This window comes from Hetaerina americana, unplaced genomic scaffold (assembly GCF_022747635.1).
Source record: "Hetaerina americana unplaced genomic scaffold, ioHetAmer1.1.p SCAF_10, whole genome shotgun sequence".
NCBI classification, from domain to species: Eukaryota; Metazoa; Arthropoda; class Insecta; order Odonata; family Calopterygidae; genus Hetaerina; species Hetaerina americana.
In genome coordinates this window covers 5267572-5286046 of record NW_027286070.1, presented here as the reverse complement: position 1 = coordinate 5286046, position 18475 = coordinate 5267572, and the positions used below count along the sequence as shown (strand labels likewise).

The 18475-nt window shown below is 38.5% G+C and overlaps 1 protein-coding gene across 1 annotated transcript; it reads right to left on the bottom strand.

Annotated features, from left to right (window-relative positions):
• Positions 1 to 1070: 1070 nt before the first annotated feature.
• Positions 1071 to 14536, bottom strand: LOC139700192 (carbohydrate sulfotransferase 5-like). The gene is made up of 7 exons (XM_071598777.1): positions 14282 to 14536; positions 12613 to 12728; positions 11109 to 11347; positions 9926 to 10121; positions 7019 to 7198; positions 5239 to 5419; positions 1071 to 1304 (listed from the first exon to the last, which is right to left on the bottom strand). The coding sequence occupies exons 1-7, from the start codon at positions 14534 to 14536 to the stop codon at positions 1071 to 1073; spliced, it is 1401 nt and encodes a 466-aa protein (XP_071454878.1).
• Positions 14537 to 18475: the final 3939 nt, after the last annotated feature.

Genomic DNA, 18475 nt, shown 5'->3' with positions numbered 1-18475 from the left:
TCCATCCTATAAAATTCATATAAATCTCAAGAACACAAAATGTCTTCGAAGTTTTGAGTTATTGTTTATATTTTTCTTTTCAAGCCCCAGATTTTATTAAAAGTTGGTATCTTCACTACATGGTATGGGTAGAAAGTTTTGGGAGGAATTATATCCTTAGGTGACTGTATGTTGCATTGTGCTTGCACCGCACAAGTTCAGTGGTGGGGGGGGTCTGACCTTCGACATGCTCCAATCACCTGCGAACATTCGTTCAGGCGAGGTCATATTTTTAGCGTACCCCTGTTGAATGACTCAGTGCAAGCGCAAAGTGCAGCGAACCACTGAAGAGCAGTATGCCCTCAAATTTTGTGTGGGACTGATGAAATTGGATGTGGAAAGGCTGGAAATGATTCGCATATCACAAACTGCAGGTGTAAGTTGCACAAGCTCCTCAAAGGAGCCCAAGAGAGCGTTGAGGATGAGCCCCATGCTGGACGGCCGTCGACATCAAGAACTGACAGCAACTTGCATTGTGTGCATGAAGTGTTGAATTCAGACCATCAGTTAAGTGTGTGCATGATCGCAGATCGTATTGATATTACTTTATTATTCTCTCTTATTACATTGATAATATGACAGTGCATACCATTACCACTGAAAATTTGGCAATATGCAAGATCTGCAATAAACTCATCCTGAAGGTCTTGAGCGCTTGATTCTCCAAGGTAACTGACTACCAGATGAAATAGGTCATTATGACAATTCCCCAACCCCCTTACGGTCCAGACTTGGCCTCAGCGTACTATTTCCTATTCCCAAAAGTGAAGTTCTCCCTCTAAGGATACCACCATGGGACCCTAAGTGCCATCAAAGAAGCTTGCTCGTGTACCCTTAAGGACCTTCTAGAATCCACCTAACACTTCCAAGTGCTATCTGAGGTCCTCCTCCTCTTATACTGCAAAGTATGCTGTTACATTGTCAATCAAGTCTAAGCTAGCAAGCTCAGCAGTCTAAATTAAAATTTTCGTTCATTGCATGCCCAATCTACTTCACCTTGAGTATGATGAAGAAACAGTGATACTTTGTTCTCACTTCAGGACCAACTTCATCAGTGGATTGAAATTGTCTAAATCAGACTGTCCCATAAAAGAGTCCCCCATATCTAGACTAGAATTTCTCTCAATGATCAGCTCCTTGTATCCCCACAGGAGCATGGCTTCTTTACAGGATGACTGGATAGTAGCTATCTCTCCAACTTTCAATGTTTCCCTCCATCGAAATGCATTCAATTTGGAATTTTTGTGGGGACTCGATGTTCCATCCTGCAAAAAATTGTGCCAATTCAAACGCTAAGCCTTGCTGGATTATGATTCTTTATGAAATGAATTTTTATCTTTTCGCAAGAATTGCTTGCTTATATTTATAGGGGGATAAGTTGGTGGACCAAACAGATACTATAAGTACATGGTAGGGATAGGGAGTGTTATTAGCAAATTATTCATCCGCCACTGAGAGGGTACCCTGTTGTATCTTGACTAGGGAATGGGAAGGATAGGAGGAGGAGTCATAGATGGCAGATAAATTACTTTCCTTTATGTCATATAAATACATACGTGGCTTGTATTGAAACGCTACTCAAATGCATGTTATAATTATGATACGTGATGAAATGTCTAGTCTTTAAATCAAGGTTTTCAACTGAAATTTGCCACATTTTATTTCATGTTATAACACTAGAAATTGGCTGAGACAAATTGCAAACACGGAACTTGCAAGTGGCTCATTTCATTTTCACTGGTTTAATGATCACACCCTACATTGATTGGCTTAACGTACAGAGTATGGGTCTTGGGTCTCCTGAGAAATACATTTTCAAAAATAATTCTTTCATTTGTTTTTGTGGTAATGGATATTTCACATATTCCAAGAGAATCATATTTGGAGTTAAAAATCTAAAGCAAATTGCCATATCTTACTTTTAATTTTTTGGAATCTCGGACTTAAGAGCTGACTGGGGGTCTTCAGGGACCCAGCTCTGTACTGGACATCATGTAACTTTTATGGCTGTTATGATGAAGCTATTCCAAGTACAGACAAATTCAGATTGCTCATATCTCTGCAATACATTTTAGTTTTCACAAATTCCACAGGCCTTAATTATCAGTTTTCTTGTTCTGTCTTCACCATGCACATTGTTGTTTTCCTGCAAAATCTTTGTGGTATATTATTTTTCACTGTTGTGGCCTCAATTATTCTGAAATGGGACCTAGAAATTTGTTAAGTCAAAGAGAAATTTACACAGAATTATCCATCTAGGAATTTAAGCTCCTGTGAGGTCTTTGCAAGTAATAGGAACGAAGGCAATTTAGGAAAAGACAATGTTGAAATTAAAGTGGGTACAAATTCAACTTTGATATGATCCAACTTAGATGTGATCTTAGACATAATTAAGGGATGAAAATGTGATTGTGGACTACAAGGAAGATTGTTAGGAAGGCTGCGGAGGTACATTTTTTCATAACTTGCAAGAACTAGATCCGAAAATTTTGTCTGTAATAATACAATAAGTATCGTGACTGGTTCCCTGTAGCTTCAACAGAGAGTTAGATGGGGGTCCGACCAGTCAGCTCGGTAGAGGGGTCCCCCACCACTCAGGCGCACTTTAGTTCAGTCGCCTCCGGGCATACGTTGAGACAGGAGGTGGATTTTTGTGACGTGTGATTGTTTGTGGTGTCGTCACACCAGCATGGAGTGCACGGTCAAACAATGCTATGCTGTGAATTTCTGTGTTAAACTCAGGAAATCTGCATCGTAGACCCTTGATCTGATTAAACAGGCTTATGGGGATGATGCCTTAAGCTGCACCTGAGTTTTTGAGTGGCACAAAATGTTTAAGGAAGGCAAGGAGCTCCTCTAAGACGAGCACCGCGTTGGACGCCCGACGACCACTCCAACCGATGCTCAGGTGGCCAAAGTGAAAAAAGTTTTGGCCTCTGACGGGCGTTTAACCATCACCCTTATCAGTGAGGAGACCGACCTTTCAGTCAGAACCGTCCACACCATTGTAACAGAGGATCTTGCGTGAGGAACGTGTGCACGATGCTGGTGCTGAAAGTCTTGAGCGAGGAACAAAAACTGTTGCAGGTGGAAATTTTGGACTGCGTCCAGGAAGTTGAAGATTTTCTTGATAATGTTATTACCTCAAAGGATAGCTCAAAAGGAGCTCAAAACATAATGGTTCGACTACATCGAGGTAGTTCAAGCGGCGACGACAAAGGCTCTCCACAATATTATGAAAAACGACTTCCAGTGGGCTTTTGATGAGTGGCAGACGCACCGAACTAAGGGTATCGATGCTGGAGGAATGTATTTTGAAGATTATTAAGTTATTGTAATGATTACTGCAATAAATTTTGAGTTTTGGAACCAATCCCAATACTTATTGTTCGGACCCTGTATGAGCAACAACACATTTCACCAACCAACTACTTATGGATCATCAAAAGGTGTGATTTGATACTGATGTGACAGTATTGAGGTATTAGTGATCATTGTCATTTTATCATTCATATTGCGATTTATAGAATCCAGTGAAGATGTCCAATATTTATGGAAGAAAAATAATGCTTTTACAAGACCCTTATATATAACCGGCAAGTCAAAGGATAGCTGCATGCTATTATTAGTTGTATGTGGTTCAACAATACCATCATCCCAAATACACTTGGTCGAGAAGATAAATTGGCTACCTTTCAAGAAGTTATCAATTTTTGCCAAAACAATTGTTGAAAAGACTATAATGCATGAGTATTTGGGACCATTGACGAGCAGCTTTTATCATTCCATGGGTGGTGTCCTTTAAGAGTCTCCATATATGCCACACAAACCCAAGAAGTATGGAATCAAACTTCGGGTATTATGCTAAGCAGAAAATTTTTAGTGTTGTAATTTTTACGATTACCTTGGATAGGTTGGCAATGTGGTGGAAAAGCAACAGTCACAGTGGGTAGTGACGGGACTGTATGAGTTTTGGTATGGAAGTGGCCTTAGTGTCAACACTGATAATTACTTTACCAACTTGCTTCCATGAGATGAACTTTTGATAAAGAAAATAAAAATGGTTGGAACTGTTAGAAAGAATAGGATAAACCTGCCCCATCATTGACTTCAACTTGTGGCAGAGAATTGAATTCTTATATGCTCTTGTTTGCTGAAGACCTCACCTTAGTTTCATATATGTGTGCCGAAACCGTAGAAGTGTGTTATACTGTTGCCATCCATATACCATGGGCATAATATTTCGGGTAAGGAAACTAGTTTCAAGCCTTTAATAAATTTGTTGCACAATATTTAAAAAATTGGAGATGATATTTCAGGTGAGGTCATTCATGGGAATTCCTGCGCCAGACCAGTAAGATGATGGTCCTAATGATTTTTCAACATCCTTCATATAGCAGCATATAATGACTTAATTATTTGAATGAAATATAATAATTTTTCCAAGGCAAATTTGTGTTAGCTCGGAAAACTGTTTTTGGAAACCTTAGAGAACTTCTTGAATACCATATGCCGGGAAAACCTGAGATCCTTCCTTAGAAATAGCATTTATCAAAGAAAACCTTGACAGACGAGACAGGAGTAATGAAGACACTAGGGAAAAATTACCAGAAAACAATTATTCAGAGCATTCATCTGACTGACAGGAAAGTTTCTACAGTAAGACAGAAACCTGAAGAAACTAGAGGTGAAAAAATAAAGAGAGGTAGAGGCAAACTCAGCTCTTGGGGATACAAAAAATGTACTTAAACACATGACAAATGCAGAAGTTTTTTATTCAAGAACCACACTACGAAAGAGACTCAAGTAATGTAAAATTAATTGCATTTCCAACTCAAGTAATGTGAATCAAACTAACTGACATTTGTTAATTAAAATATTTTTTTGTTTTATCCATTAATTTTCCTCAAAAAAATTCATTTTTAATTCAATGTAAAATTATTAATTTTTGGAGCATAAAACTGTTTTAAAACTCTTTTGTATCAATGATTATCCTTATTCTCTTAGTCCTAATCTGAATTCATTCATTTCTTGCTTGGCAGTGAATATTGTTCTTAGAAATCGATTTTCAAAGTCTGGGTCCTCCAGATTCGTCCTTGGGATGAAGTATGGAGGTCCATAGTTGTGACATTTCTTAGTGTACAGGATGTATGCACAATGATTATCTTTTCAAGAGTGATGCTGACTGAGTTAAGTTACCTCATCTGCTTTGGTGTGAGTTTCCAAGAAGTTAACAATGGATGAGTAGAGCCGTGGCTCCTTGCTGCCCTCTGCTGTTCCTCCTGGCTTGTCACCTACACCCTGGGCCAAGCCAAGAAACTCAAAGAGGTCTGTTGTCACCTCGAAAGGGTTGAGAGACAGATCCTCATACCGAACCACCCTGTCGAAGAACATTCATTATCAAATACTGTGCCCACAGAAGGTAATACAGGGGCTAGGATATCTGATAAAATGCACTATGATGCATCTATTGACAACTTGACCACGTTCCCAGTTGTATGAGTTTAATCAGAGAAAATTATTTTACTAACACCTACTGGCTTATCTAAGGAATGTGGGAGATTTTTTGGAATAATAGTGATTTTGGATACACATGGAAAGAGTGGTGATGTATTAGCCAATCATACCAAGACGTATTCCTCAATCAACACCTAAGAGTCTTATGTGCAGTATAGGAAATGCCAGAATCTCCTTAAAATGTTGAATATAGTCACAATAAAAAAATTAATACTATTTTCCTTCAGCCATGATAAAAATTCATAATAGACCCAGAATAATTTGTTGGTGGAAAATTGCCAGGGATTTGGAGAAATAAGAATTGGACTATATTATAAATAGAAACAAATTTTTATGACTAACATAATTAATTTCCCATAGTTTCCCAGGGGTGAATAAAAATTCAAATTATAATTCAATACCATCAAAGTCAAAAATCATGCTGAAGAGGATGAAACAAGGAAAATGTGTGGAGAAATAGAATGTAGAAGAATGTCAGTACCATGAACCAAGATGAAAAGAAATAGGCCCAGGAAGTAAAAGAAAAAATTATGAGTGAAAATAATTTTATGGGTATACTAGCATAATATGAAAACATATAAAGAATGGAATATCAAAAGTCCAAAAGAAACTACAGGATCAGTTAATTGGTAAAGAAAATCATGAATTACTGACAAAATGATTACAAAGATAGTTTATTATTCATCTCCTAGTACTTCCTTCTGCTTAATTCTGTTTATATTTTTGCATTTCCTTTTATAATCTGAGGAGGGAAACTAATAAGTCAAAAGAAGGACAACAGTGAATGCAGTGTGAGGATAAGGAGAAATGTTCACAACAGAAGGGAGAAATTGAAGTACTAAATAGAAGGTGAAAGAACTATAAAGAAGGACGAGTCCACTCAAAATATTGAAGATAGAACTCATTGAACCTACAAAGATTCAAGTGAGATGTAAAGTATACATGGAGGGTCTATATGGTTAAAATACATAGTAACTACAGTCATAGAAAGAAGATATGATGGAGATAGTTGAATTCCAGGCTTAATTCATTCTGAGGCAAAAAGGAAATTTAAGAAATTGAAATCCATTAAGATGAAACTGATATTCTGACAGAATTGCTGAAGGGTTTAGGAAAACATGAGAAGAAGTCTTTATTGCTTAATTTGTAGCATTTATTAAGGGTGAATTTGGCTGAATATTTGTTGGATCCCATACCAATTAAGGGTAAAGCAATCGCACAGGAGGACTATAGAAAAAATGGCTTGATTTCACAGGTTGCAAAAGCGGTTTGTGCTAGGGAAATTCAGTATGTAAAAGGATGGAGAGGCGGGCTGATGATTGTTTTGGGGATAAACAGTTTGTGGACAGGAAGGGGAGAGTTACATGTAAGTTTGATTGCTTACAGGTGACATAAGTTCCTCCCCTACATCACGTAGATATGTATTGATCTATTTTTAAGGATACTTAAGGCAACAACCTACCGAAATTTGTGCGGGTATACTTTCACGAGTTCAACTGCTGCCCGATAGTCATCTACTAGGTTTGAACAATGGCGCTGGGTGTCTGAGCAATCTGGATAAGGAAGGCACCAATCCTGAAGGCGCCTACTCTGCAGTGTCCCCCTTGGGTCTCTCACCAGAAATACTATACGCATATTCAGGCTGCAAAGATGAGGAAGTGTTTGAATGGGGAAGATAGAAGCACATGCGCCACGCTCTCCAATCAAGGTAAATGGTCACCCAATGCATGGGGCAGCCAGTCGGAGTTGTCTGGTGGAAAAGAACAGAGCTTCCAAATTCTGAATCATTCTAAGTTTTTTAGTGCCAAAGCATTGCAAATAGCTATCCTCATTACTAATTTTAAAATAAACAGATCATATGGGTATTGCTGATATGTGAGCATTATTGAATGCCAGAAATTTGTCAGCACTGATGCAAAAAAGGACAATTTAGTGTCAGCATGCTTTCATCACCATGAGCTGTAACCAATTTGTACTCATAAAGACAGCGGTATTCCGCTGTGGAAAATTGCAAGAGTTTTTCTCTGTTAGTATCAATGTGGAATAATTCCACCGCATCGCACCTGAATCTCTTCTGTAAATTTTTACTCATACTCTGGATTGGGAGAGAGGGTTCATCACTCTAGATTTTCTAATCATGAAATGTCTGGAATGGTGAAACATTTGGTTGGGAAGGAACTTAGTTTCTTTGAAAGATCATCTTGAAATGACAATCACAATAAATAAAATCTGCAAAATTGTTAGCTAATTGAACACATTTTGAATAAAATATTTAATTTTATTTGCATAAAGGAAACATACAAGGGTTCTCTGAAATGTTTTCCACCTCATAATGAAGATGGCAACATCTTTAACAAAGGTTTGGGAATGTGTTTGTGCCTGTGTTGAAATGTGCTCACCAAAGTTTTAGCCATTTTGGACCTTCAGTTGTTGCTGGAGAATTTTTAGAGTAATTTACTGTGATGGTTTCTGTGAAAATGGAAAGAATTAAGTATCAAGCTGTCATTAAATATATGCTTTTAAAAGACAATATGCCTACAGAAATCAAAGGTAAGTTGGATGCTGTGTGTAGGGACTCCGCAGAATCATTTATGACCATGAAATTGAAATTAAAATTTATGGCAGCTCAATTTAAACGGAGCCCTACCAGCTTGGCTCATTGAGTCAAATCATTTGTATCAATTCATAACTAAAGCTGAATCTTGGATCAACCACTGCACTCCTTTGACAAAAGAGCAGTCGAAATAGTGGCTGCAAAGGTTTTACCTGCTCCAAAAAAGGCAAAGATGGTTCCATCAGCCAAGAAGGTGATGGCGACTTTTTTCTGGGATATTCACAGCATTGTGTCCATCAATTATCTTAATAAAAGTAAAAATATAACTGGAGATACATACGCACAATTACTTGACAAACTGAAGGCAGAAATAGCCAAATAACAACTGCATTGGAAGAAGAGGGAAGTGCTTTTACATCAGGTTAATACACCTGTCCACAACTTGGTGGTCACCATGGCTAAATTCATGAATTACTCTTTGAATTCATTGATTAATTATCATAGGTGACCCCCAGTGACTTTTCCCTGTTTTCCTACCTTAAAGTTTCACTCGGAAGAAAGAAATTTTCATCGGAAGAGTAGGCTACCACATATGTTAATGCTTTTTTGGATAGAAAGACTTCAACTACTCTTTGGAAGAGTTAAGAAGCTTAGAGCATCGCTGGAAAAAGCATATAAACTGAAAAGGACACTGTATTGAAAAATAAATTTGAAGAAAAGTTTGTTAGGTCAGAAACATTTCAGACTACCCTCATATATTTTGAACCTGAAGATGTACCACAGGAAAGACCAAAAAGTGGCTTCAATGCCAACAAAAATTGCCTTGAAACAATCTGAAACACTGATACATTTGGGAAAAAAAGATAATAATTAATGCCTGAACATGAATTTGAAACCCGAGGCTCTTTTGAAAAAAAAATCATTTAATCAACATAATGAGCGATAAATGCCCTGAGGAAACCCAAGATATGATACTCAGGAAAAGTTGAAAGGTGAGGAAATATTAAAAAATAAATTAAAAGATGTGAAGTAAATTCCTAATAAAATATGCAAACAATTGATGTGTTTAAGCCATCAAAGAGATTGGTGGCAATCGTGATGATTATTTTCCTTTTGAGGGTTTGTTGTTTATAAGCTTAACTCGGAGAAAATGGCAACCATAGCTTCACAGAAGTGCCAAACAATTCAATGTGTGTGCATATTATAAAGGCCAAATATGACAACATAATTCATGACTATGAATCAATACTTTACACCAGTAAACAATATACTAGTAGATCTCAATAAAATTCTCATATGAAAATTATAATAATGCAATATTAAACAAAGCAACATAAATTAAACATAATAAAATACAAAAACATCATGGTACTGTTTACTGTCATTTTTGTCATGTACTTTGATCCATTTCTATGCAATATTAAAAGTAGAATACCGCTATTTCCTGTTGCTATTTTTTTAATAGTTTTCATGAATTATGCATTTAATCATTTAAAAGTGTATCTGCGATTTCTAAGTAATAAATATGTGGGAGGATTTTTTCACCATACATCCTTTAAAGAATCTTTTGATTTAACTATTGTGTGGATGTTAACAGAAAAAGGGGCTCATTAGAAAAAGAAAAAAAAATATTTTCAGGACAAGCAAGCATCAATATGTATTCAGAAATCTTTAGTAATTTTTTCTACTTTTATAGGCTTCTCATGGAAATCATTGCATGAGAACTCAATAGCTGGTTACTCAATGGTTTCACATAATTCAAACATGCACAGTATTTCAACCAGATTTTCAACCGAAAAAGGAATATAAAAGTACCTGTCATCCTCCAAAAGTCTAGAAGCGAGATTAAGTTTCAATCTCACCACTTTCATACTTTGAAATGGAAAGAGTTTGCAGAAGTGTGCTAAGAATGAGGGGTCCCAGCATAGCCCATGGGATTTACAGGCTTTCCAGAGTCTGCTGTTGTGACTCAGATGCCAGTAGTAATAACGGTCATATGTCAGGTAGGCTTCTAAATTTGGAAGAACAAAATAGCAGATTATAGAGTAGATTTTAACTGCTTTGTCACATTGGAAACAAAATGCAAAAACACACACTATCTACCACAGTATTCCAGACATGACATGAATACTTGAGAAAAAGAATTACTTGCTTAGCAGCACAATCTCACATTCAATCATGTACAACAAAATGCTCTTAGATACATAGATTATGTAGGATTTTATTTGATTATTCTTTGAATTAATTTAAATGTATTAATTGATATCTGTAAAAATGGCAAAAACAAAGCACATACTTACTTCAATTGGAATCAAAACTGACTAATAGCTAAAAAAAATGTTAATCCACATGTGCTTACTTGTGACAATGAAGAAAAAAAGATCGAAAGCCCATCATAAGGAAAAAGAGCTTCAAATTTGATGCATCACAGAATTTAAGTGAAAGGAAAATAAGAGATATAGGAGAAGTGCTAAATATGGTGAATGGAAGTGTACAGCTGAAAAAAGGATTAAATAGCTAATCAGATGAAAAATGGACAGCCTATCTAAAGCAAGTAATATATTTACCATGCTCCCTCACTCAAGAATAAGAGAAAATGGATTTTATGCTGCTCCTTTGACAAGGCAGTCATATCCCCCAAAACCTGCAATACAGCACATTTTTTTATGGCATTGCTATTCATCTAGACAAGCAAATAGTCCACCTCAGATGAGTGAGACAACTAAAACAATCAAGCAAGGCAAACAACTACAAAATGCTTGGTTGGGCATGCTACATTTTAGTGTAGACAATGATGGAAATTGCCTCTGCCATGAGCACATTTTCTCTTTAACTTCACAGTTTCCTCATTGGTGGTTAAAAGACACATTGAATACAAGGAAAGACATTTAACTACAAGATCCAGAGCTGCCATTTTGTTGTGCCTTCGTTTTTCAGAATTCATGGATCAATCTTCAAGTAGGATGGGGATTAAGGGCGAAGTATGCAGTGGACATACCCATGTTTGTGTAGTTGCAATGAAGCAGCTCACGCAAAGAGGATAACGAGCTGTTTGCTAAAGGAGACTCATCCCCCACTTGAAATACACCCTGGGGCAGCAGGGGCTCATAGTGGTAGAAATTGCCTGGTTGGTTGTTAAGGATATCACCCAGGAAAGTGGAACCCGAACGCCATGTTGTTATCACCACACTCCTCAATGGCTCCCCTCCTTCCTCAGGAATGAGATCTTTCAGGGTACTGGGAAACAGAAAGCAGATCAGAAGCATGAATTTCTGATGGTACAAAAAAGGTCCTCTTCTTCACCTTGTCAAAATTGAATTAATCAAGCTGTATCCTCCATCCCTCCACTATTTTCTCTTTGAGTTAGCAACAACCAAGGATTATAGATGTGATTTAAAAATGAAATAAAACTAATTAATTGATTTTTCAAATATCTGACAGCTAGATTTTAATTTTCCAGGTTCAAGGAAAGAAATGTAAATTTTGAAAATATTTTATTGTAAAAATTATGACAGAACATGAAGTGTCAGAAAATTTTGATAACTTAGTGGCTTGGTAGTCCAATTGGTCCAGCACTGGGTCACTGATTGCAGGGACACCCACAGCATCACCCAAGCTGTTTGATTCTTTGGATATTAGGTCCATTTGAGAAACCATAGGAGGAACAGGGAAGAGAACTGCTCCATCTAACATTTTCATGCATGAAGTCCACATGCACAATAAGCCCTTAGTCTAAAGTGAGATCTTCTCTCACTTATAAAATTAAATTTCCGGTAGATTACTATGGTTTTTTTGCTGGGATATACCTCTGTAAGATTGAAATATTTGTGATAACTGTAATTCTGCTATTGATCTCTATGTATTGCCACAGAAAAAATCTAAAAACCATATTTCTGTTTTTCCAATATAACTTCAGTCAACGCCTTGTGTATAAAAATTTACTCCAAAAAATTGGAATAGAGCCTGTGCATGTAAATAGTAATCATCATCATAACCTATATGAATTATTCTTTGATTCGAATAAAACTGCGATGAATAAAGTGAGTTTTCAGTGGAGGGAGGCATATGTAGATGCAAAATTATGGCTTGATTAAAAACTCAGAACGGTTGTCAGATATCCAACACAGAAGCTTCCCTAGGAAAAATTACATAAAAATTTTTCCAATTCTATAATCGTCTATGTAATGTATTCTTTATTATTTATTAGATAATTTTTTTCTGAGCATGTAAATATAAAATTCAACGGGAAACAGTAAGATGTTGACTTCACAGGCTGGTATGTACTTGAAAACAAACATGAATGCTCCAATTGAGAAAAATAAATAACTATACTTTTCATATGAATCTCATAGTGAAACATTATTGTTTCAATTGGCTTTCAGTTTTTTTTTGGATGATTTTGGAGTTTGAGAAATATCCTTTGCCATGCCTCACATATTAAACCTGGTCAATCAAACACTGACTATGAGGAAAGCTGACCCATGGAAGCATTAATGTCTTACCTGGCAGATGTGTTGTATTTACCAGTGGGGAAAATATAATCAGCCATTTCTTCAGCAACTATTTGTCTTTGTTCTTCCAGTAATAACTCTGATATCATATCATTGGGAAGCCATATCTGGAGAAGAGAGTGGATGATTTTTGACAATGAAGCATTAATTGATTATTATATTTTAGTGAGAGACTTTCTTCTTTTGCTAAATATTAGTGAGATTATTTTTTTGCCAGCAAAGTGCAAGCGTATGAATATGATCACTTACAAAGGAATAATACATGCATCTTAGCTTTCATTGATTCCTTGCTATTACTTAATCATGGTTGATGGGAACAATGATTGATGATAATGGTGAAGATGGAAATGGAGCGCATCCTCTCAAAGTAACAAGCTATCTGCATAATGGCAAAACCTGCCCAAAATAAGAATTTGTAGAGCAGAGATTGAAATCCTGATTTTTGTAGCCCTACATGAATATCTGATGGCTCGAATCCCATGTAAAATTGTAGACGTGACCTCTTAATGTATATAAAATGGCATCTCTGACAGTGCTTTTGTCAAGTCCCCAATTGAGAATCTGAAGGAAAATGTTAAAAAAATCAAAGGGAGTGACATATGGAGGGTTCTTCTACAGCAACATTTTTAATGCAAAAGTGTTGATCATAATTCTGGCTGGAGGAAAAATTAAAATTCTTCACATGTTGATTTATGTCATTTCTACATAGTTTCATTAATGAAGTGGAATGAATGTGTTCCAATTACCTCTTTATCCGCTAACCTTAGGAATTCAATGAAATCTATGATACAAGCCAGATATAAGGCCACATTATCTACTTCATTTAATTTAATATTTTAAAATTCATTCTGCTGCTTTAAACTATTCATATATTTAAAGCCTATAGAAACACATATTAGCAATTCCATTGTGCTATAAAAATGATCAATACTATGTGACTACCTAATGGTTAACTGAAGAACGAATATGCATTTGAAATTATATCACTATGATCACTTTTTTGGTTGGATTTCTGATTCATGTACAGTTTTAAAAGGGAAGAAAATTTTCTTGGACTGATTTCTTCCATGCAATTCTACTCTTCTGCCATATGTTGGCCATTCCACTTTGAAATGAAAGATCATTGTTGGTCAGAAAATTGTTCTCATTAGGAGAAAGATACTTTCAGCAAATGGAATGCCTTGAATCCAAGATGGAGTAACCCATAATGTTAACATTTCACTTATGTTCACATCCCAAGCTACATGCTCTAGAAATAGCTGTTTGCATCGTGTGAAACTCTAGAGGAATATGCAGGGAGCCGGGGAGTCCATGCTAATCAGATAAAATACTAAAATAAAGTGACCTCATGACCCAGCATCAACAGTCACCAGCTTAGGTTTATGAATAAAAGCGTATTTCTTTTTTTCCTCGCATTTTTTGACGCAGTAAAATCGTTTCTTATCTTTAGCCTATGCTTCATCTTGGTCATTTCACCGATGTCGGAAATTGGCTGCTGACACTTCACTGCCACACTCCAAGGTCTGCGACCTAGTGAAGTGGAAAGACCGTGGAGACTTTGAACTCTGGCTAAGTACCAAATCCTGCTCTCAGGCCTACATTCGTGTATGCGCGATGATATAAGTCTCCCGCTGCAGAGGGAACCCACACGGGCAATTACCGTGGAGGCCATGGAGGAAGACGGATAATCCCCGAATGCGGCAGTCTTGCCTCCCTCAGCTCCCAGCGTCGTCGGCCGCGCATCGTCTTCGAGACGCGCGGCGGCGGGGCCCTTGGCGAAAAAGTCGCTCCTCAGGTTGGAGGTAATGATGATGAGGGGCAAGGCGAAGACGAAAACCGCCAGACACTCCACGCGCCGCCTGCTAATGCCGCAGAAGACGACCCCGCTCCGCTTGGCCGGCTCAGTGGGCGCCATCATGGGACCCGGCCGCATGTCCTATGCGCCGTCAGAGGAGAGGTGTTAAAGGAAAAGTTAGTAGAGCCAAACAGGACTTATTCAAGCACATTAAAGTGCATGGGAGTTAAGAAATCTTAGTGGGAGGGAGGAAAAATTTCCTCCTAAAGGCTTCCATTAATTTTTTATTTTAGCTATGTATAAGGTTTGTATAACATGTATCGGTAACAATTTTATCCTGACGTGTGCGTGAAGTGCTGAATTTAGACCGTCGGTTAAGTGTACGCATGATCGCAGATCGTATTGAAAATGATAAGATCAGAGTCCGTACCATTAGCACTGAAAATTTGGTGATGACGGACAACCAAGAGCAGAGTCGAGTGTCTGCGAAGACCTTCTGCAACGGCATCACGACGATTCCCCAAACCTGTTACACTCCCGACTTGGCACCAGCAGACTATTTCCTAATCCCATAAAGTGAAATCCTCCCTCAAAAGACACGACAATGAGATTCCCATTGGTCCCTTCCCTCATCTCCCAATGCTGCCAAAGAAGCTTGTATGTGTATCCTTAAGAACCTCCCGGAATCCGCCTTCCAGGGAGCCGTCGGGTCATGGACAGGCCACTGGCAAAAAATATTTATTGACGCTCAAGGGATGAAATTTGAAGAATTTTGAGGTATTGCAGCAATTTTATGAAATTAATCTATTTTTCTGAGAATTTTCCCGATACCTTTTATACAAACCATGTATTATTTCGGCGATTACGATATCCCAACGAATGCATATGCTTGGACTACTGTCAAACATTTAGAGAATCTCCCTCCAAAGAAAGATGTGCATAAAGCTCTTTCCAAAGAAATAGATTGAGTTTACTTGCTTCAGGAAACAATTAATAATACCTGTAGTAAAACATAAATTAAAAAACGACGCGGGTCGAACGTGGAACGATATTGGTTCCAAATGAAGAGCGTGGGGAAAAGAAAATTCAGTGTCTTAATGCTTTCTTTCACTCATTGCAATTGAAAATACTCGAAGTTCAGGTATAGGACTATGGTTTGAAGAGCGGAGAGTATATTGAGCTTCCTTACATCCACTTTACACGAGCAACGTTTAACGTAGCTTGTGAAAATTGGGTTTCTTTCACCCCTTTAACGGCAATTCGGCAACAATCAAGTTTCAAAAATTTGATTGGACTTGAAGTCCATGAAGCCTCACAGTGGGACCCCATGGTTTTACAGGGTCCGTATAATAATAATTGTGACTGGTTCGCTGTAGCCTCAACAGAGCGGTGGATGGGTCCGACGGGTCGGCTCGGTAGAGGGGTCCCCCACCAATTAGGCGCTCTTTAGTTCAGTTGCCTCCGGGTAGGCGTTGAGACAGGAGGTGGATTTTAGTGACGTGTGATTGTTTGTGGTGTCGTCGCGCCAGCATGGAGCGCACCGTCGAGCAACGCTACGCTGTGAAGTTTTGCGTTAAACTCGGGATATCCGCGTCGGAGACCCTTGAACTCATAAAATAGGCTTATGGGGATGATGCTAACAGCCGCACAAGAGTTTTTGAGTGGCACAAAATGTTTAAAGAAGGCCGGGAGCTCGTCGAAGTCGAGCACCGCGTCCTACTTAAAGGATCCTTGTCCAAATCCAACTTCGAACGAGAGTTCAATACGATCAAGCACATAGCCTTTAAGAACGGTTATCATGTCCGCATAATAGATAATCTACTGAAGAAAAAACTTAAGAAACAGGCCCTGAAATTAAACATCTCCCTTGCAGTCACTACTGTCTCAGAGCGCAAATGGTGCAAACTTCCGTTCCATTACTCTGTGTCATACAAAATCGCTAGCAGGTTTCCCAAAGATAAATTTCGCATTTCATTTTATACCCCCTATACTCTATACAAAGCCCTATGCTCAAACAAAGATCCTATAGACTGTAACACCAAAAGTGGTGTATATGAAATTCGGTGTGAGTCTGGGGCCATTTACATTGGTCAGACAGGCAGGAGTTTTTCGACACGTATGGGGGAACATAGGAAAGGCTACATTAGAGGTCATACCAACTCTTTATTTGCCAAACATCTACTTGATTCTAACCATTTCTGCAATTTCGAATTCAAAGTGCTTCACAACTTGGAAAAAGGAAGGATGCTGGATGCCATGGAACAGCTCGAAATCTTACATCGCAAGGACTTGGAGCTGATCAACGAAGTCCAATTTTTATCTTCACCCTCCCCCCTCCTCTCCATCACCTTCCCACGACGTACATGCGACCAGTGATCCCTTGTCCCCTACTCATTGGATATTTCCTTCCTTTCCCCCCCTGTGCACACGTAGACCATTCTTTCCCGAACAAAGTGGGAAACCCCGAGTCCCCACCCTCTTTCCTCACGGACGATGAGGGAAGGTTCACCGCTGCGGGACAAACCAAACCCCCCCCCTATTCGACATGTGCAAGTGATAACATTCCCTCCTACACCCTTCCCTAAAACCTCGCTAGGGCGCCCCCTTTAAACTATACAGTGATCCCAATCTTTACCCTTTAACTCAGTGCTTCTTTGTGTATTGATACCTTGCTCCCAGACCACGACCATGGGGGAAAAACCCCCGATCTCGTTCCCTTCCTCCGCGGCCCGAAGAGCATGGCGCCGCACCGTGGGACACCCTCAACGAGACACCCCCCTCCATTCGGCCACGACGCGCTCTCCGGACTCCTAGGGTCTTTGCACCTTGTCTTCCCCAACCCTTTCTCCTCCCCCACTCACTTAGTCACCCATGCTGCCTTCCACCTTCCCCCCTCTTCCCCTCTTTTCCTCCACCCTCCCCTTACTTGCCTTCAATTATATATATACTGGATTCTGAGGTTTAACTGTCACCTGATGATGATGTAGTAACATTGAAACCGGTCGCATTAAACTTTATTTTTGTGGAAAATTGCTATTTTTAATTAATCATGATATTCCACCGTATCACGCCTGAAACGTCTCTTTTTATTTCCTGTCACGATTGCAGTCCAATTCCTTTATTGATAAATATCAGATTGGGACTCATAGTAGGTAGGTGGGATGTCTAAATATTTAACTGAGCACGCTGATCTAGACGCCGACGACGTCAGAGTGGGGAAACGAGCCAGAGAACGGCTTAAAGGGTGTGTATGCTTGAGTGATCGTTCCTTTCCACAGATGATTCAAAAACCTCCTAGCAATTTAGACCTGCCTATTTTATTTCATTTGTTCTTCTGGTACTTAATCCTCTACATAACGTTGTGCCTATGTGAGTCTTGACAATACCTCATTACTTTGGATCGACATTTCTGTTAATATAATTGTTGTAGGCTTAAAAGATTAGGTGTTGAACGCACCAAAAATTATTCAAAATTAATTATAAAGCCACTATATTTTTGTTGAATTACAATAAGTTATGCAACAGATATTGTTATCAATATAGTGGTTGTGTCACTGGTCTCACTCATCACCATCATTACCCGCTCTCCCATTGCTGAATTTTTCCGATGAACTCGCATAATTTTTCTCCCGAGTGCTCGAAGTCCATTCGGGCTATTCTGTGAATTATCACTCATCGCTTCGCGGGGCCTTGGTATCTGTCCTCTACTTTCATTTTCGTGCATACCGGTTATTTGGCGTTACACCAAACATGAACTTGTTTCTCATGTAGTAAAGCGGACATCGACCTGATTAAGGATTCTCGATTCGCATATAATAGTCTCGTACTCAAACAAAAACAATTCATTTTGCGATATTTTGGAGAAATTGATCAATTACGGGCATTGCTCTTGATTTCCCCACATGAAAGGCGACCGCCCCGGCGTGAAGAAGCCATTTATTGTACGAGCCGGAGTACGAAAATGAGACGGTGCTTCTTAGAAATGTATTTCATTTTATTTTCAAACATTTTTGACTTTATTCGTATGAGGAGCTGTTGAGAAATAATCAATAACGATTT

Bases quoted from the DNA above. Each gene is read 5' to 3' on its own strand.
- LOC139700192 (XM_071598777.1), bottom strand. From the start codon at position 14,536: ATGGCGCCCACTGAGCCGGCCAAGCGGAGCGGGGTCGTCTTCTGCGGC. The intron at 7,199-9,925 runs GTACTTTTATAT...TCATCTTTGCAG, and splicing joins AGACTTTTGGAGGATGACAG to CCTGAATATGCGTATAGTAT. The intron at 5,420-7,018 runs GTAGGTTGTTGC...GTTCTTCGACAG, and splicing joins GTATACCCGCACAAATTTCG to GGTGGTTCGGTATGAGGATC.